This window comes from Hypanus sabinus, chromosome 6 (genome assembly GCF_030144855.1).
Source record: "Hypanus sabinus isolate sHypSab1 chromosome 6, sHypSab1.hap1, whole genome shotgun sequence".
Taxonomy (NCBI): domain Eukaryota; kingdom Metazoa; phylum Chordata; class Chondrichthyes; order Myliobatiformes; family Dasyatidae; genus Hypanus; species Hypanus sabinus.
In genome coordinates, this window is record NC_082711.1 from 138853376 (window position 1) to 138875097 (window position 21722).

At 37.9% G+C, this 21722-nt stretch overlaps 1 protein-coding gene across 12 annotated transcripts in view; it reads right to left on the reverse strand.

The window, feature by feature from the left end:
* LOC132395887 (general transcription factor II-I-like) overlaps nucleotides 1–19133 on the reverse strand; it is a 154337-nt gene extending 135204 nt beyond the window's left edge. For 2 of the 12 annotated variants that reach the window (XM_059973027.1, XM_059973032.1), the window contains exons 1-3: nucleotides 18989–19124; nucleotides 18736–18908; nucleotides 16669–16725 (exon numbers count right to left, since the gene is read on the reverse strand). Coding sequence is in view for 3 of the 12 variants with exons in the window: in XM_059973023.1 (XP_059829006.1) it covers nucleotides 13338–13974 (637 nt within the window). In the remaining 9 variants the exon portion in view is untranslated. Of the gene's footprint in view, nucleotides 1–13337; nucleotides 14199–16668; nucleotides 16726–17954; nucleotides 18009–18484; nucleotides 18669–18714; nucleotides 18909–18988 lie in introns of those variants that run through there. The other 10 variants (XM_059973028.1, XM_059973033.1, XM_059973026.1 and 7 more) reach the window with 8 other exon arrangements.
* Nucleotides 19134–21722: the final 2589 nt, after the last annotated feature.

A 21722-nucleotide genomic window follows, 5' to 3' on the forward strand; every position in this document is an offset into this window, starting at 1 on the left:
GAGATAATTCATGATGGATCAAAGATAAGCACCTAAATACCTCATACTTTTTGGGTGAACTTTACTCTGGAGAGTAGGCATATACATTGAAAAAAGGTTTACAGCAAACTTATGAAACTAAAATACTACAAATGCACAGAATCTATTTTTTTTAAATCACAAAATGCTGGAACTACTGAGGTCAGGAATCTTCTGCCAAGACAACTGATGACCCCTCATTGATCCAGAGGTATCTCCAGTACATTGTTTGTATTCACAAATAGGACTATAAAAAGCTAGGCAACTACAGCAAATGCTTGAATTAAAAATGATTGATAAAAGTAACAGGCTCATGTCTCAGCACCAAAGGCAGCAGAATACAGCAACAGACAACCAAAAGAGCAAAAAAAGATCGAAAGCAACAGTCAAGAAAATCCAGGCTGCAGTGCCAAGACCTGTACTCCAAAATTTCCCTCACCTTCAGCAAAAATGATCAGTACAACCACCTACAAGTAAAACATTTGTGTGCCACAGAGAAAAATTCAGCCTGGCCAACTGCCACCTTAACAGCCCATTCACAAATAAACAGAACAAACAATTCAGGACCAGGTGAAGATAAAAGAATGTACAAAAGAATGTTTTACCGAACTCAAGCCACATTCCACCCCACCCACTACTGTTCATCACTCATTTCCCCCAAATTGACTTTTCTCGCATTTTGCTGTGACCTTCCAATACTTCAGATCCCACATTACCACTTCTAATTATGTCTAACTGAAACTCTGTAACAATGTTCCACAGGTACCTTCTCAGCAACTCCAACCTCCTTTGTGCTAAGTATCAATTATCTACAACAACTTATCAATACTTGAAAATTCTTTATAGTGGCAAAATCTGAGGATCTCAATACATGTCCTAGGAATTAACATACTCTCACATTGAAATATTAGGAGGAAGTTGATTAGCAAGAACAAATGCCCTCCATCATTGAAGTTGAGAAGAAATTCAAATTCAAAATCTACATCTCAAGAGTTATCTAACCTATGATCCTGATACAGTAACAAGTAATCCTGTCCAAAATTAAAAGTTTGGAAAGGAATCTGTTGTCTCACTGACAATATCTGTTAATGTTAATTTGAACAACCCTCCTCACCACCGAAGACACCTTCAAGAAGTGGTGCTCGAAGAAGGAAGCATTACCGTTAAGGATCCTCACCATCCAGAACATGCCCTTTTATTACCATCATTGGAGAGGCACAGGAACTTGAAGACCCACACTCATCATTTTATGAACAGCTTCTTCCCATCTGTCATTAAAATTTATAAAGGGCCCATGACCCCCACGAGCATTAACTGATTATTCTTCTAAACTACTATAGATTATATGGTGGAATTTTTCTTTGCACTATACTGTTGCTAAAAAAGAACAAACTTCACAACACGCAGGTGAAAAATCTGGTTTTGATTATCTAACTTTAAAGAAAATATTTAACTGCATGAAGCAGAGTCAGAACACTGGAGAAAGTGCAAAAAATGTCCAATAGATTATAAGAAAATAAATACTGGATAAAGATAGATAAAGATTGTCAAATACTTAAAAAGAAACAAAAGTTAACAAAATAAGGATTGATCTCATAGATAGCAAGACTGGGAAATTAATAATGGAAAACAAGATAATGACAGTTGAATTAAGCAGATGTCTTCCATCAGTCTTCACTATAAATTACACAAGTAACATTCTGAAAATGATCATGAGCCTGCAGCTGACAGTGTTAGAAACTCATGAAGATTGCATATCACCAGGGAATTAATACTCAGCAAATAGTTAAAGCTGCAGACTGACAAGTTCACATCCTAATTAACTTCATTCAGCTAAGAGCCTTAGTGACTACTGATTTAGTTTATGCACTCATTTTTCCACATGAAAATTAACAGCAGTTTCTACATCCCTTCAAGGCAGCTCCTTCACTCAATAGGATTATACCTGATAGGACATTCCACAAGTCCATTTTCCTGCCTTTTCCCCATAAATATTTTTCCCATACTGTTTAGAAATCTTAACAAATATACTCAAGCACTTTGCCTCTATGTGTTCAAAGGTTCATCCCTTAAAAGCAACTCCTCTTCACTTAAAATGGAGATCCCCTTATTCAAAGATGATGCCCTTAATGCTGTAAATATAGCACCAAAATATCCCTACCCCAAAAAAATAACAAGAAAAGCTTTTGTGGTCATTTCTTATACTTTCAGACATACTGAACAACATATCAAAAGCTGGACAGAAACGGAGCACGGGGAAGTAAAAAAACTGATGTTAAAAAAAATGGCCTCCAATGAAAAGAATCAGACTCATACCTTCATGAATTTGTTGGGTGCCATCTGAACTTTTGATGGATGGCAGCGGACTTAAGGAGATCCTGGAGACAGTGTACGGTAAAAATGCCGTTGTACACATGATGAGTGGAAAGGCAATGCAATGAGCGTTTCGTGGGCACCTGTGTCTTATACGTCAGATTGTTGCTGAAATCATGGAGGATGACCCTGGTTTTCAAGACCCACTGGAGGAACTTGAGAGACTGTACACGCTGATGGAGACTGGCGCAAGTGACTTAGAAATCAGATTGCATTCGCAGGATTGACAAAACTGTAACTCTCAAAAAGGATGAACTGGCAGGTACCTCCAAAACCAGCACACTGTGGGTCAACTACTAGCACATGGTAGGGACAGCTAGGGCACTTGTTGCGGCCCATCGAATGGGGTTATGGGAGATGCATCTCAGTGCCATCTCAGCTTGCTTGCCGATATTCATGGCCGCTGGCCATCCGAATTATCTGAAGTCGGCTTGTCTCTATCTCCAGAAGATGCATGCATTGGAGGATGACAACCCTGAGGTTCATCAGAAGTTCCAGTCTGGGTTCCATGTAATCAAACACAGCAGCCAACACTGGGCTGGCCTTGGCTCTGATCTTGTGATAGAACAGACACTAATGCGCTCACTAAAAAGCCAAGGGGGCCTAATGCAAGGAAGTGAGATGTCAGAGCACCAGAGAGCAGTTTGGACTATGTCTTCCACTGTGTCATCCTCTTACAACCTTGCCATGCAAGAGCTGACTACCAATAGTTACACAACAGATGAACAACATAGGTTGTCCACCTCCAGAATGATGAGTAGAGATGAGGCTAACCTTGAAAAAGTAGCAGCAAAACTGGACTGTTTCACGCCATTTTCAGATGATAAATCATCACATCATCACAGGGGTTTATGTAAATGAGCATGACGATGTATGAGGTGTGATTGATAAGTTCGTAGCCTAATGTAGAAGGAGTCATTTTAGAAAACCTTGTACATTTATTTTCAATATACTCCCCTTCTACATTTACTTAGTCCAGCAGTCGTGGAGCATATGGATCTTGGACCTCCAGAAATTGTCCACAGCAGGGATGATTGATAAGTTCGAGGCCTAGGGTAAAAGGAGATGAGTTATACAGCTCTCGTTACATCCACATGCAGTTCAATTCTTTGACTGATTATGCAGAAAATTTGAAGTTAATAACTCATTGAGGTGATTGATAAGTTCGTGATCTCAGGTAGAAGACGAGTTATTAACTTCAAGCTTTCTGCATAATCACACAGAGTTGACCTGCAATGCGCATGTAACAAGAGCTGTATTACTCATCTCCTTCTAACTTAGGCCACAAACTTATCAATCACCCATCTGTGGACACTTTCTGGAGGTCCAAGATCCGTATGCTCCACGATCGCTGGACTAAGTGTAAATGTAGGAGGGGATTATGATGAAAAATAATTGTGCTAGATTTTCTAAAATTGACTCCTTCTACCATAGGTCACAAACTTATCAATCACCCCTCATACATGGACCTATTTGCAATAGGAAATGACATAGTTACGAAGATGGACAGACATTCTTCTCATATTCGCACAAAAGGAGTTCGAAGGTCAAGACACTAGCATCCAGCAGGGCAGTCAAAGTTGCTGAAGACCATACCATAGATCCAGAGTTGTCATTCCAAAGGTTCCGAGTTGTGTTACAGACAGGTGATCTCCAGCTAGACAAAGTGATGAACTATGAACTCTGTCCATATCCAATGTCTTTGTTTGAAGCAAAGAACATCTTGCGCCAGCCGGATAAGCCACAACTGGCAGAAGCAATAAAGAACTATGTCACCTCCAAATCGGACAATGCTGTCACACAGACGGTCCCAGTGACAGATCACTGTTTTAGATGGGGGGGGGGGGGGGGGGAAATCACTTCTGCACTGCTTAAAATGGACAGAGGCATGCACCTACAGTTCAATTCCAGATAACTACGCCTCATTCACTGTCAAACACTATGCCAGAGCCACTGTACTGTTTGATGGTTATGGGGTTGGACCAAGCATAAAGGACTGTACTCATCAGTGAAGTAGAAATTTGAATGCAAACAAGGTGAACATTACAGGGGCGACAAAATTTGTTGGAAAAAAAGACTTCTTGTCGAATGAGGCAAACAAGCAGATAATTATCCAGCTCATCATGGAACGTTTGTGACAGAGAGGCTGCAAAGTGATTCAAGCTGAAGGAGTTGCCGATGTTAAGATCGCAAAAGCAGCCATCACAATGTCTGCTTTCAAATCTACCACCCTCGTTGGAGAAGGCACAGATCTCCTCGTACTCTTGCTCTACCACATAGTGGTAACAAACTGAACTCTATTTCCACTTGGATAAGGTGAAATCAAATGCCTATAATATCAAGGTCCTTAAGCAGATACTCGGAGAAGCAGCTTGTAATGATCTAACACGAGGAAATCTGCAGATGCTGGAAATTCAAACAACACACACAAAATGCTGGTGGAACACAGCAGGCCAGGCAGCATCTATAGGAGAAGCACTGTCAACGTTTCCGGCCGAGACCCTTCGTTAGGACTAACTGAAAGGAGAGATACTAAGAGATCTGAAAGTAGTGGGGGGAGGGGGAAAATGCGAAATGATAGAAGACCGGAGGGGGTGGGATGAAGCTAAGAGCTGGAAAGGTGATTGACAAAAGTGATACAGAGCTGGAAAAGGGAAAGGATCGTGGGACGGGAGGGCTCAGGAGAAAGAAAGGGGGAGGGAGGAGCACCAGAGGGAGATGGAGAACAGGCAGGGTGATGGGCAGAGAGAGAGAGAGAGAGAGAGAGAGAGAAAAAGAAACCACAAACAACTAAATATGTCAGGGATGGGGTAAGAAGGGGAGGAGGGGCATTAACGGCATTAACAGAAGTTAAAGTCGTCAATGTTCATGCCATCAGGTTGGGGGTATATAAGGTGTTGTTCCTCCAACCTGAGTGTGGCTTCATCTTGACAGTAGAGGAGGCCGTGGATAGAAATATCAGAATGGGAATGGGACGTGGAATTAAAATGTGTGGCCACTGGGAGATCCTGCTTTCTCTGGCGGACCGAGCGTAGGTGTTCAGCGAAACGGTCTCCCAGTCTGCATCGGATCTCATTAATATATAAAAGGCCACACCAGGAGCATCAGATGCAGTATACCACACCAGCCGACTCACAGGTGAAATGTCGCCTCACCTGGAAGGACTGTCTGGGGCCCTGAATGGTGGTGAGGGAGGAAGTGTAAGGGCAGGTGTAGCACTTGTTCCGCTTACAAGGATAAGTGCCAGGAGGGAGATTAGTGGGAAAGGATGGGGGGGACGAGTGGACAAGGAAGTCGCGTAGGGTGTGATCCCTGCGGAAAGCAGAAAGAAGGGGTGAGGGAAAGACGTGCTTGGTAGTGGGATCCCATTGGAGGTGGCTGCCGAAGTTACGGAGAATTATACGTTGGACCTGGAGGCATGCAAAGGTTTGGGCACCCCGTCAAAATTTCTGTTACTGTGAATAGCTAAGCCAGTAAAAGATTACCTGATTTCCAAAAGGCAAAGTTAAGATGACACGTTTCTTTAATATTTAAGCAAAATTAAATTTTTTATTTCCATCTTTTAGTTTCAAAGTAACAAAAAAGGAAAAAGGCCCGAAGCAAAAGTTCAGGCATCCTGCATGATCAGTACTTACTAACAACCCCTTTGGCAAGTATCACAGCTTGTAAACACTTTCTGTAGCCAGCTAAGAATCTTTGAAATCTTGTTTGGGGGATTTTCACCCATTCTTCCTTGCAAAAGGCTTCTAGTTCTGTGAGATTCTTGGGCTGTCTTGCATGCACTGTTCTTCTGAGGTCTATCCACAGATTTTCGACGATGTTTAGGTCAGGGGACTGTGAGGGCCATGGCAAAACCTTCAGCTTGCGCCTCTTGAGGTAGTTCATTGTGGATTTTGAGGTGTGTTTAGGACCATTATCCTTTTGTAGAAGCCATCCTCTTTTCATCTTCAGCTTTTATACAGACGGTGTGATGTTTGCTTCCAGAATTTGCTGGTACTGTATTTAATTGAATTCATTCTTCCCTCTACCAGTGAAATGTTCCCCGTGAAACTGGCTGCAACATATGCCCAAAGCATATCGATCCACCCCCGTGCTTAACAGTTGGAGAGGTGTTCTTTTCATGAAATTCTGCACCATTTTTTCTCCAAACATACCTTTGTTCATTGCGGCCAAGAAGTTCTATTTTAGCTTCATCAGTCCACAGGACTTGTTTCCAAAATGCATCAGGTTTGTTTAGATGTTCCTTTGCAAACTTCTGATATTGAATTTTGTGGTGAGGACGCAGGAAGCGTTTTCTGCTGATGATTCTTCCATGAAGGTCATATTTGTGCAGGTGTTGCTGCACAGAATAACAGTGCACCCCAACTCCAGAGTCTGCTAAATCTTCCTAAAGGTCTTTGCAGTCAAATGGGGATTTTGATTTGCCTTTCTAACAATCCTATGAGCAGTCCTTGACAAGTTTTCTTGGTCTTCCAGACCTCAACCATAGCCCTAACAAGCTAATTAAGGTCTGAGACCTTGGTAAAAGTTATCTGTGAGCTCAAATCTCCTGGGGTGCCCAAACTTTTGCATGGTGCTCCTTTCCTTTTTTTCCAATCTAAAATTGTACAAAACAAAAATAATACACGAATCTTGCTTAAAATATTGAAAAAATGTTTCACTTTTAACTTTATGACTTTTGGAGATCAGTTCATCTTCTATTCACAGTAACAGAAATTTTGACCAGGGTGCCCAAACTTTTTCATGCCACTGTAATTGATTTACTCTTTTTTTTCTATATTGTCATGAATTATATTGTACTGCCACCACTAAACTTACAAATTTAACATATGCCTGTTATATTAATTAAACTTTATTCTGATTCTCCTTAAATAGAAAAACCCAAGTTGCTCACAGCACTCAGGATGTGCTCTCACTAGCCCCTTCTACAACTAATGCAAAACTTCCCTGCCCCAATACTCCTTTGATCAATGTTTTGACCAAACATTCTTTTGGCCTTGAATACTTGCTGCATTAGCAGGCTAGATCATATTCATGCACAAGTACCCTCAAACCCCTTTTTGCATGTTTTCTCTACTTAACATTGTTTCTTCTTTCTAAAAGAAAAACTATTATAATCCATTTACCAGCTTTTTTTAAGACTATACTTGCCCAACTATTCAATGCCTCTACATAAATCATATTTCTTTACTCCTTCCAATCTATTTCTTTATTATTTGCAAACTGGGTGGTTTCCCTTAAATTCTTTCTTTTTCTTTTTCAATCTTTTTATTGAGTTTCATATATATATATATAAAAAAACATATCATAATGAATAGGTTATGAATACAATAGACTTGAAATTGCATTAGTAATAAGATAACAATATCCTATTAAACATCGACAAAAAAAGTACATCAATCAAGTCTATATAGTTATATATGAAAAAAAAACAAAAATAATCGTCAAAAAAAAAAATTGAAAATATATTAAAAATATATATATAGAGAAAAAAAAACCTAAACTAAACTAACATCGGAAATAATAACAATTTATAAGTATATGATAGTGTCAAAAAACTCCGGAACTCCATACCTGAACAAGAATAAGTAGAGAGAAGGTCTGGAAAAGGCCAAATTAATTCATATGGAAATGTCGGGTATCCCTTAAATTAACCCAAGCTTAAAAACCTCTAGCCAGCATTCTGTGATAGATCATGTTTTAAATCTGTAGTATAGACCTAACCAGAATCTAAAATTAACTAACATCTGCACTATTCTGTAGCTGTGATTTCAGCCAAGAGCAATTCCAATTTAACAGAAATTTTCATTACAAATAGTTCTCAGAACCCTTCCAGGACCAGGGAGCATTTATACTTAAAAAGAACACTCTAATACTCAGCAAAAGGCAATCAGAGACAGTATTTTGCAATGTGAATTTTCTGTGGTTTACCAGCAGTCAGGTGTCAGGTTAGGGAGTTTCAACCTTTCGATACTTTCCAAAGCCTAACTATTCACAGGATGCCAATCTGAAAATAACCTATTTACTGCTATTCACTACTTCCCATCAATTGTTAATCCATGCCAGTACTTTATCTTATCAAATATCCTCTGGAAGTTCAAACACAATTTGCTTCCTCTATCCATTCTAGACTTCCTCAAACACTTCAAAACTGAAGCATAAGTTCACTTTCTGGAAGCCACAGTGAAAGTGATAATTCACTTATACAAACATTTTAACTCCCTTTCTTTTTGAAAAGGGCATCACAATGTTAATTTTTTCTCTAGCATATCACCAAAGTGAGGGCTTTTAGAGGATCAAACTAATGTCGCCACTTTTTATTAAGATGATAGGATGCAGGCAATCTGAACCATCAGGCTTTAGCCCCTAGTTTGTCCAATATGAATGTATAATTTAATATCATCCAGCCATCATTCATTTGTAGTGAGAAGTTTGCAGAATATCGTACTTTACACTCAGCTGTAAATTCTGTTCAATTTTTCAGCCATTTCCTTTTCCCCATTATTCTTCCCCATTCTATAGTGCAATTCTACTTGCATAGTAGTTTCCTTTAATATACTTAAAAGAAACTCTTATGTCTGTTTTTATATCATTTACCAGTTTGCCCACATTTTATTTGCTTTTCTTTATTACATTTCTTCTGCTCTGGATTCTGAATTTACCTATTTTGATATTATAGGTAATAATATAACCTATAACTAACTTCTGCCTCCTTGAAAATATTTCTTTCAGCACAATACCAACCACCAGCCTACCTACTCCTCTTCATATTTAACATCTTTGCTTGATACATTCCTCCTTACAGAGATACACTTATTTTATGATACGCTGTGATTTACAGCCGCAAGGTTTGTGAACCCTTTGCAATTGCCTGGTTTTCAGCATTAATTACTCACAAAGTGTGGCCTCGTCTTCATCTAAATCACAATAATAGACAAACACAATCGCCTAAACTAGTAACACACAAATAACTGTACTCATCAATACTGATTACACCTTTTAAACACTCACAGTCCAGGTTCAGAAGAGTACATGAACCTCTAGGGTAATGCCTTCCTCAAAAGCTATTTGGAGAGTCAGGTGTTCAAATCAATGAGATAAGATTGGAGGTATGAGCTGTAGAGGTGCCCTACCCTATATATAAAAAAAAGACATGCAAAGTCAGGTTACTGACAGTCTGCTCTCCTCAAGGAAGATCTGTTTATGTGCCCCATACCTTGATCAAAATAACTTTCAGAAGACTTTAGAAGAATTGAAAAGATGCATATAGCTGGAAAAGCCTACAGAAGCATTTTTAAATACCGCAGTGTTCATCAGTCAGCAGTAACAGGAACTATCTCAAATGGGATAAATTCAATACTGTTACTACTCTCCCTGGGAGTGGGTGTACCGCAAAGATCACACCACGAGCATAATATACAATGCTTAAGGAGGTGAAAAAGAACCCAAGGGGAACAGCAAAAGAACTGCAGAAATCTCTAAAACTTGCTAGTCTCTGTTCATGTACCCACTATAAGAAAGCCACTGAACAAAAATGGTACAGATTTCCCTCGCTATCTGAAAGTACAGTGTACCTATGAAACCTTTTGTAAGCTGAAATGGTGTAAAGCGAAGAAGCAATTGCCATTAATTTATATAGAAAACAAGAATGATATGATAAGTACAGCCAATATAAAGTAGAAATAATATTATGTACAGTGTAGTTTTACTTACCAGAATCCAGAATACAGCGAGCACACTGGAAGGTTGAGGGGTGGTGGTGTTCTTCTGGGAACTTTTTGGCAGCTTCACTATCAGCTGAAGCACTCTCTCCAGTAACCTTTAAGCAATAAAGCTGCCCTCACCTCAAAAACCGAAACCACCCATAACCTTTAAATTCCACTTTCGCAACACTTCCATCACCATCATCCACTGCTTTCTGTTTCAGCTTATTAAAAAGACTGACTGATTTCTCCTCAAGTATAAGATAATGGAAGACCACGCTTTGTACACCCATCAATCCACTCAAGCAATAGACTTTCCATTTTATCCATTACTGGATGTCGACTAAAAGAGCCCACTTTGCTACTAGCAGAACCAATAGTAACATCAGCAGCTTTAAGATTCTTTCTGTGTAAAAATTACGAGTGGTGGACGCAGACAAGTTCAAAGCACGCACAATGTCTTTATTTCATTCACCACGATCAAAACGCTTAATTACATCCAGTTTTACGCTAAGCGTAACACCCTTCCAAGCTATCTTAGGCTTTTCCGATACATCCGATGCACAAAATATATCAAGATAAAGCACAGATGCTCACAGAGACAGTTCAAAGCTATGTCAGCTTGATGCTTAGTTCCTGGGGAAGGAGCTTGGCAGTACCACTCTCGCTGCAACTCAAACACTGGACACTATTTTCATTTTTCACCTTTTCTCGTAAAAGCGAAAATACTCATCGGATTTCTTTCGGTCAGCGAAAGCAAGTAGGTCTTTTGTAAAAGCGAAGTGGCGTAAAGCCAACTTTCAAAAAGCGAGGGATATCTGTATCTCAAGAGTATCCTAGCACCCGAAGCTCAATAGAAGTTGGAAGATGCAGCAAGACAACGATCTGAAACACGAGTAAATCTATAACAGAATGGGTTTTTTTTAAATTATGTTTTGGAGTCTAGACCTTAACCCAATTGAGATGCTGTGGAAAGTCCTGAAGAGGGCTGATTATATAAGATACAGGCTTCCCCTGCTATCTGAAAGTAGAACGTTCGTTCCTATGAAACCTTTTGTAAGCCGAAATGGCATAAAGAAGCAATAACCATTAAATATATGGGAAAATTTTTTGAGCGTTCCCATACCCAAAAAATAACCTACCAAATCATACCAAATATCACATAAAACCTAACACTAACATTTAGTAAAAGCAGGAATGATATGATGAATACAGCCTATATAAAATAGAAAATGTATGTAGTGTAGTTTCACTTACCAGAATTGGGAAGGTTTAGCCAAAACTGATTTGTAGAGAGAGAAAAAAAAAAATCGGCACATACACGCATGCCCGCACAAGGCTTTCTCAGGGTAAACAAGTTTTAAACAGGCGCCTTTTTTCGTAAAAGTGAAAATCCTCTTCGGATCTCTTTTGGTTAGTGAAAACAGATACTAACGTAGGTCTTTTGTAAAAGCAAAGTAGTGTAAAGCAAACTTTTGTAAAGCGGGGGATACCTGTATCCCAAACATTGATGAACTGGATCAATCTTGTATGGAGAAATTATCTAAAATTCCTCCTCTCCATTGTGCAAATCTGATCAACAGCTAGAGAAAGTGTTGGGTGGCTAAAGAAGATTCCACCAATTATTAAATACAAGGGTTTACATACTTTTTCCAGCCTGGTCTGAATGACTTAATGTGTTCAATAAATACATGAAAAGTACAATTATTTGTGTGTTATTAGTTTGGGTAGATTGTGTTTGTCTATTGTGACTTAAATGAAGATCAGACCACATTTTATAATACTGAAAACCAGGCAATTGCCAAGAGTTTACAAACTTTCTCTTGCGACTGTACCTCTGTAAATGTCTCCTTTTAATCCAGCTTTCCTACTTGACTATCAATCCAGACAACTTAAGTACTTCTATCCCTACTCCATTGTAATTCTACTTATTTTTTTAAAAAAAGTGTTTAAAAAAACTTCACTCTCGAACTGAATACAAAAGGCTATCATGCAAAATTGATATTTCTTCAGGAATCTTTTATTGATTTTATTTTACAAAAACCTCTTCCTTAACCATGAGCAGAGTGGTTTCACATCTGTCTTGGAAATTATTCAAAATGCATTTTATGAATTTGTTCTTGCAACTACCCTTTCCAACTTGATTAAGCCAATCTATTATTAAAAAAAATTTATCCTGCCAAATGGCTATTGGTCATTTAATGCACTACCCATGCATATTTTCTTTTCCTTTGTTTTTAAAACCTCCTCCCCAAACTCAATCCCTCTGAACTTAATTTTTTTCAAATTCCCTGCAACTTCAGAAAACTTCATTGGATTGGAATCTATCTATCATTCAAAAGCTAGGAAGACAGAAAAGAAGAATCCATAGATCATTTAGCTTAGTTATACAGCTTGGAAAAAAGCCCTTGAGTCTAACTCATCCACACTAAGTTACCTACCTGAGCTAGTCTCATTTGTTTGTCTTTGGGTCTTATCCCTCTAAAACTTTCCTATCCATATACCTGTCTAAATATCTTGTACCGACCTCTACAGCTTCTACTAACAATCCTTTCTATACATACCACCTCTGCATGGATGTAGTTATACCTCGTCATTTTTAAATCTTTTCCTTCTTTACCTTAAATGTATGCACTCTAGTTTTAGACTTCCTTACTTTGGGAAAGTAAATGTGCCCATTAACTTAATCTATTCCCTTTCCTGATTTTATATACCTCTGCCAGTCATCCCTCTGCATTCTACAATTCAGGAAACAATATACCTGTACCTCTAGGATTTCCTGATCTACAATAGTCTACCATTATTATCATTTACTGTATAAATGCTTTCCTTGTTTGATTTGCTAAAGTGCAATTCCTTTCACTTGTCCAAGTTAAATTCCAAATGCCATTCTTTAGCTCATTTTACCAGTTGATCTAGCTCCCATTGTAATCTTAAGACAATCCTCTTCACTGTCCACTACATCATCAAATTCAGTGTAATCCAGAACACTTATAACAGGTTGAGCACTCCTTATCCAAAATGCTTGAGGCTGGAAGCATTTCAGATTTCTTCAGATTTTGGGATATTTGCATCTAAATAATGAGCTGGCTTGGGCATGGGACCCAAGCTCAACACAAAATCCATTTACATTACTTATACAGCTTATTCATATACCTTGAAGGTAGTTTTATAGAAACTTTTAATAATTTTGTGCATGAAACAATAATGTGTACATTGAACCATCAGAAAGGTAAGCACTACCTCGGCTGCCCAGGTGAACAGTCAGTGGCTGTTTGGTATCGCCATCATTCCCAGACAATGATGTCTCATCAGCAGTGTTGGCTTGTTCAAGCGTTAAATCGTCTTCAGCAACGATCTTGCCAAACTCATCAATTAACTTCTCTGCTGCTTCTTGATCAGCTGATGCTTTATCACCACAAACCTTTAAAAATTTAATGCCATGCCTTTTCTTAAATTTCTGCAACCAGCCTGCTGAATATTCACAATTACCTTCAATTTTCAGTTTGTTGTGATAGATCTTTGCTTGTTTCATGATCAGCATACTGTTAAGTGGCATATGTTCACTTTGACGCTGAAGAATCCACTCTTTCAATACACGATCAAGATCTTCATTTTTCGCTTTATGCAGTGTTTTTCTATTTTCCATTAACTTCTGTTCATTACTTTCAGCATAAAACTTTAACAGTTTGTCTTTCTGTTTCTTCAGGTCATAGATGGTGGTCGTTCCAACACCATATTCCTCTGTCAGATGTTTCACACTTACACCGCTATCAAGTTTTTCCAACAACTTGACTTTCTGCGTAATAGATAAACATAAATGCTTCCTCTTTTTCTTTTCACTGTTACCCACAGGGGCAACTGTAGACCGCTTTGACATTTTCAACAATATCTTCACAGCACAGAGCAGAGAATAAGCGCAAAACACATGGTAATCACTGTGAGTAATACACGAAGGTCTGGCTATGATGACTGCTGAAAACAAACTGGTGCCAACAGGGGCCCACTCAGGGTATGTGAGGTCACTTCTCAGAACTGTCTGTGGTGCGCAGAAACCACAAAAAAATTCGGATTTCGGAAGTTTTCGGATAAGGGGTGCTCAACCTGTATTGGGAAAATGCTGGAAGCTATTATTGAAATTATAGCAGTATACTTACAAAATACAAGGAGATCAAAGTTAACATTGTTTTGTAAATGTGAAGTCACGTCTGACCAATTTATTGAATTGTTCTGAAGTAATACGAGGCATGGAGGTTACTAGGTCTCTGCTTCTCAAAATGTACATTCATGAAAGACTGCACCAAAAGATTTGGATATGTCAGACAGCAGATCTGGAAACTGAAGCAGCAATTAACTAAAGGAACTCAGCAGTCAAGCAGCATAGAAGGGAAGGATCTGTCAATATTTCAGATCAAAAACATGCATCAGCCATGTATGGGCGCTAAATTAAATGATGACCCAAAGACAAAAGGTTGGAAAGCAACTTATGTCGAGAACAAAGTAGTATAAATGAATTACAAAGATCTATCAAATGGAGTACGGGTGAGGGGGAAATATCAAAACGTCCATTCTGGCACTGGAACAGAAGCTGCATAGTATCTATTACATGGCAAGGGATTGCAGAGTGACCTGGGCATTTAGTTGTATGATGCAAAATTCTAATGTGCAGGCACAGTAAATAGTTAGAAAAGCTATTATTTTTTCTGTAGGGAAAAGACTATAAAAATAGAAGATTATTACCCTCATTCAAATTGAGGAAATAATTGGGGCCCAAACCACCAATCCATCAGTATCCTACTAGATATAGCTTGCCAACGTGAGAAGGACCCAATTCTATTAACTAACCAATAAATACCAAGAGAGCAATCCCAAATCCATGCACACTAAATCTGTCTGCTCTATTCTTGACAAGAAATCAAGCCCCATCAGGGGGAAATCAAGCATTTGGAATCAAATCTTGTACAAGGAAAATGGATCACAGTTGTTGATCATCTCAATCATCTCAACACAATATCATCAGTGTAGGGGTTAACAGTTTCCTTAGAAGATATTGATCTTCTGCCATCATAAAGGTCAAAAGCAGAAAGGAACTTTGCTGATGATTGCAAAATGTTCAAGTCCATTCATAACTCCTTAGAAAATGGTTGGTTAATTGTCCACCACCATAACTTCTTGTGCCAACACTGCAGAGATGCAATCGAATTAATTGCTTGTAGCATTAGCTTACTTACTAAATTCTTTTCACTTTGCTCCATTTGTTCAGCTATATTCCACCCAGAAAACTAAACATAAAACAAAGCTGCTTAAACTAATCATATGCTCAAAAAAGATGCAAACCATTTCCCTTGGCATGCAATGGCATTCACTGTTTCCATCAATATCCTGAGATGTTACCACTAAAGAGAAATTTATTTGAACTAACTACAAAATAATGTTAGCTACAAGAAGGTGAAAAGCTGATGCTGCGTAATTCATTCTTTAAACCTCTAAACGTCTATAAAGCACAAATCAGCAGAACTTCAGAATGTCTGCACTTATTTGTACAACACTCAAACAACTCTATACCATTCAGGATAAAGCAGCCCTTCCACCACCAACACACCAAGGTCACACAGCAGATCATCTACAAAAGATTGCAGCTGCTCACTTAAGCTATTCGAGCGCTATCCTCAATCCATATCCTTATCTACTGAAGGACAAGAACAGCAAGCACACTGCAACATCGCCACCTGCAGATTCCCCTCCAAGGCAAACACCATTCAGACTTTTTTTTTAAATCAATATACACTGTAACAAATTATGAAACCTCTTTCCTAATGTCATTCTGGACTACCTTGACTCAAGGTATCCTAACAGTATTGAGAGCATCCCAAAAATGAATTAAAATGTAACCATATAAAAATAGATAAACCTTCAAGTTACATGCAAACATAATAATGATAATCGCTAAAATAGGCTTAGAATGGTATTTGAAAACTACTGCAATTTTAATCTAATTTCCACTGAGATTACAGAATTAGTAGGACAAAAATTAGCACAAAAGCTTATATAACTGATTTATTGAAATTTTTAAATTAATGCTCCATTCAAATGTTTCAAACTAATGATGTACCTAAGAAGCTGTTTTAGGTTACAAGCCAATGCTAAATAAAAATAAAACTCAAACAGGGAAAAAACTCCCAGCACACTACCAGTTTTGTTACTTAGAGAAAATAGATCATTCATATTTTGCTGCTATAGAAATATGCAGGCAATAGGCTTAAATATTAATGCGAAGTAATTTACAGCTATCAGACATTCAAGTTAAAACTCGTAAATAAAAGACAAGGGGCAGGTTAAGTGTTTAGATCCAAATTTGGAACATTGCATTTTTAGACAGTATATTGTATAAAATATCACAACAGCTACAAGGTCAAAGTTATTATCAACATCTAACACGAACATCACTGCAGAATTAAAGAAAAGTGAACAATCACAATGGACAATATATTCTACAGGTGTTTTTGCTTGTTCTGCACAAAAATTAAAGCTTATTAGCAATGCTCATGTTTTTAAAAGTTATTTAAAAACTTACTTTTTCCTTCCTCCTGTTTTGTGTCCTTGATAATTGGAGTTCCTCTCCCTTAGAGATCTATGAACAAAGTCAAACAGGCATAACCATAACCTCCAAGCTTTGAAGTGGAAAAACCAAGCTAACAAATATCATAATACAACAAATCAAAAGTAAAACTGGTCATAAGTGCAACTGAGATTAAAAATAAAATTGCAATTGTAAATATTTAATTAAGATGTAGGTGTCTCTGACAGGATCATAATTTATTGCCAATGTCTACTGCTCTTGAATTATGTGACTACGTAGGCCCTTTCTGAAGCAGTTTAAATACAAAGGTAGTCTGAAGTCGCATCTGGGCCAGAATGGATAAATATGCTCAAACTCCTAAGAAAGAGTAGCAATTGGCATTACTGTTACAAAGAACAGTGAACTCTCCTTCAAACCTTGAATCAAGATCTGGACTGATATCTTGGTTATAAGTATTATGCAGGAATTTTGCTATAAACCACTTTCTTCCCTCAATTAAATACAAAATAGGCAAGCAATTTTTTTTGTCTATTCTATACTACATCAGAGATTCACTGAAGTTAATCAAACGCAACTTGCTGAAATCTATGTTTCACATTTACCAATACTATTTCTGTGTTCTGTTAACTTTCTTATTTGGTAAGTGTTTCACTATCTGTCACCATTCCCAAAGTTACTATACTTCTGCCAATAAAGATTTCAAATAATTACAACCATGTTCTTCATTTATAACGTTTATTTGCTCTTGAGACAGATGAAATTGCAACTGCTATTAAAAAGTGCTACAAACTCATGTAAAAATCTTGAGCACAGAAGTACTGTACTGAACATTTGAATCTGTTGATCCCAAAGAGCGTTTTCAATGCTACTTACAAAACCACTGAATTGTACTGCAGTCTGCATTGCAATTTCCAAATGATGTGTGTTGCTGAAGTGGAACTGACATTGTTTCCTAGTTGAAGTAGCATCATTTTCAAAAGCACATACAATATTCCTACCCAAAACATCAGCTATTCCTTTGCTTCTACAGATGCTAATCGACTGAAACTTCTCCAGCTATTTGTTATTTTTTTAACCTCCAGATTACAACATCTGCAGTTGCAGTCTCTTGTGGCTTATTTTTTTAAATCAAACACATTGCGAAACAACAATTATCATAATAAACACATTACTATATTGTAACCATCGATTCTTAAAATAGTTATCTACTATTTATTGGTTAGATATTACCAAACAAATCAAAAATATATTTTTTTCAATTTTCTGAATTAGTGCAGTACCTGTCAGGTACTGGTAGCAAATTTAATTATTATGATCAGCCAAACGAAAAAAAACAATGTGCATAAAATATGAAAATTTGAACACATTACGACGATTTTTCTTCCATCTTTCTTTAGCCAGCGACTTTACACTCCCTTTTGCAACCGTTTTTCCCTCAGCCTAACTTACTATTTGAGGTCCCGCCTCCCACGTACTGACTGGCTACTTCGGAATTCCGACCCAGCCATTGGATTATCCATTGGGCAAATCAACTGTCTGTCAATCACAGATCATTTGGCAAGTTAGGTTTACACGAAAACCACCACCTTGAGCTCGCTGCAATGCAGGTTTTACCAACCTCTCGAAGCCATTAAAGTCACAAACAACTTACTATCACGTAATTAAAACGCTGTATTTATTCCAAAATTAAATTTGCTGTAGTTAATAGCAGAAACCCTATTGATTCTTGTATCCTGCCGCCAAACGGTCGCTAGTGCACCGGCATAAAATCAACACTGGGAGAAAAATATTTAAAATGCATCCTATCCACCTCTAAATATTTTCCCCAAGCCTCATTTTAGCCGGGGAAGCCCGTCGTGCCGAGTTATTTTCGGTGGCAAGGATGTAATGACGGGGAGGGAGGGAGGGGAGCCGTGTATCCCTCCGCCTGCTGCAGTAGAGCCGCGAGTCGCACAGCCACAGCGCGGAGACGCGCGTCCGTTCATCGCGCCGCCTGCTCCATGCAAACAGGCGCCCGCTCAAACGTTTCGTGTGACTTACTACATTCTGTACCGTACGCACATGCAGCGGAGAGAGAGAGAGAGAAAAAAGAACGAGCGTAGAAGACGCTGGTTCTTTGACCCCCTTATCCCCAAGCTGGCAGGTTGGTGAAGAAAGCTCACAGAACCGGTCACAGGAAAAGTGGCGACGCGCACACACTCCGAAATTTTCCCAGCAGCCGCCGATGGAAAATTCTAGAAAGGAAAAAAATAATAGACTGGGGGAATGCAGATCAAATTATCAGTCGCAATGTCACTCCACTACTATTAGTTACCTCAACTCTAGATAGAATTCTTGCTTTAAAATAAACACAAAAAAAAAGCCAAAATCCCGCACACAAGTCGAACTACAGCTCAGCTGACGGAGTCTTGTCCCTATTGTTCCCTTCAGCCTATGCGAAGACGGAACGCATGCGTGCGACTGCCGGTGCATGCCGGGCAATGTAGTCCCCAAATACTTGAAATCGTTCAGCGTTCACGACAAAAGTGTGCCTGAAAACCACAGTGCCCAGAATGCCGTGCGGTTAACATTTTAGGCAGTTCATACCTAGTTCTTGATTGGGAAAAAGATAAGAAGGTTTCTGTTTAGTTTGTGCAGCATGGTGCTCAGGATTAAAAATGGCAGTCTTGTTGTAAATTGCAGAGTGAAAGTATTATTGCTAAATTATTATTTAAATATGCTAATTTATTTGGATTACAGCATTACTAAATGTAAAGATGATACATTGTCCTTCTTAAGACATCCTCAAAATAAAGTTATTAGTATACTTATAACACTTTATCTTCCTAATACTTAAAATGTTATTGTTCTAATATTTAATTAAGAACATACATTTTTTTTACTTCAAACAATATTATCAAACCAATACAACATTGTTATGGGTATTTGCAGTCCTGGGCCAGGGGGCCTTGTTTTTATGCCAAGCTCAGCTTTCTAATGTAATGGATATTCACTTCTTGCATGTGTACTAACTTAATTTTCTAAACAGAGCAACTGCCACTTGTAAGATCAAACAGCTATAAGTAAACTTCCAACTAATATTACTTTATTTAACTTCTGGGAGTAAACAGTCTTCACTTGTTAAAATATAAATGAAAAGCAGTAATCAGCTTCAAGTAGAAAACAAACTATCTAAAAGTTTTGCAAACAGATCTGTGTTTATGGCACAGATACTCTGTGAGAGGTCAAATATAGTTCACAACAACTGGTTTATTACTGCTCGAAGATGCAGTATAAGCCATGTTTTTAATTTTTAAAATTTGATTTTAATTTAATGTAATTTAAAATTGTTTAATTTGGCTTGTTTCAAAACAGACAAGCTGAATCTAAGTTACTTAATTCTAGGAAACTTGCAGACAAGATGGGTAATATATTTAGCATATCAAATAATTGATGTGTTTATAGTTGGAAGTTTTATGTACTCAAGGAAGTTAGTTTCATAATATTAGTGGTAGATAGCTGAGATCTATGTCCTCAAGATGCTTTTAGACCTTTTATGTTAAAGGGTACCTGATATGTAAAGTCACCCAAGCAGAAAATAAATGGTATAAATAAATGGTATAGAGCAGTTCAGGCTTATTACGAGTGGAATAAGAAACTTCAAGAAATATGGAAGAAACCTGGGGGAAACTAGAATCTATTTCTCTGGGTTCCGTTTCTACACCTGACAGTTTATTTGTCTTGTGTTTTGGAAATCCTTTGTTCTGTGTGTGTTAGAAATGCTTTATGTTTTAGAAATAGTTTGTAATTTGGAAATGTTTAAGATAGAAATCCTCTCAGTTTTCAGAATGTTATTTGGCTTTAAAAGTGTATCACTGAAAATCTTCTTGGTAAGGAGGAGGATCCACCACTTGAATAGTGTGTATTGGCAGCTAAAATCACCATGGAGAATAAATTGGGAAGTAAACTCGTATTTGAAGATTGGGTTGTTACAGTATAATCTCGAGCACTCGTGGCTATTTAAATCTTTCATTAAATTCTTTGTTTGAATTCATAACTTTGCAGTCAACAAGCCTAATACCATCATAGTTGGTGCTGGTGTGCAATATGTAATACCAAAAGTACTATTTTAGAAATAATTATTATTTAGCAGTTGTCCAACTCAGAGCTCTTGACAGAACGCCACCCGATATTATAAACTGATCAACATCCTGGTTTCCATTGGCAAATACTGATCAATATTATGACTCTTAATAATAAGGCAGGAATATGGGATAATACCCTAACTCCTCCTCAAATTGAACATGATGAAAATTTTATTCAAGTCAGAGACTGGACTGATGAAGAGATAGAACACAGACTGGGATGCTCATTAGACAGAGCAAACCCCTCTGTATGACCTGCTGAGCTCAGACCGTCACAATTTGTTCCAGATTGAATTAAATTGACTTCATTTCTTATATCCTTCACATACATGAGGAGTAAAAATCTTTACATTACGTCTCCATCTAAATGTGCAATCATAGTAATTTATAATGAATAGAAAAGTCAATGTAACATAGAATACACTCAAATCAGCATGAGTTAATCAGTCTGATGGCCTAGTGCAAGAAGCTGTCCCATTACCTGTTGATAACTGCGGTACTGTTTCCCGGATGGTAACAGCTGGAACAGATTGTGGTTGGTGTTGTGTTCTTTATATTCATATGTACCATGGGTTACTAATAAAGAAAAACATCTTCTGGAAGAAATAGAACTTTCATTTAACAACAACCACCATGTTTTTACAATACCATGTTTTCTCAATCTTTCTATAATTCCTGCGCATGCTCAGAACTCACTCCAATCACATTCTTACACGTCATATCACCACATCTTCCTTTCCTTAAAAAGAAAAACAATTAGCAACATTGACCAGAGCAAATGCATAATTTAACATATCTCTATCAGTATCTCTGGAGGTTTACGAACACGAGTAGACTTCTAAGTGGTTCATACTGTTCTTGTGTTTCGTTGTTATCTCCATGTTTCATCTGGTCTGCATCAGTTAACTGAAACTCCAAAGCTGG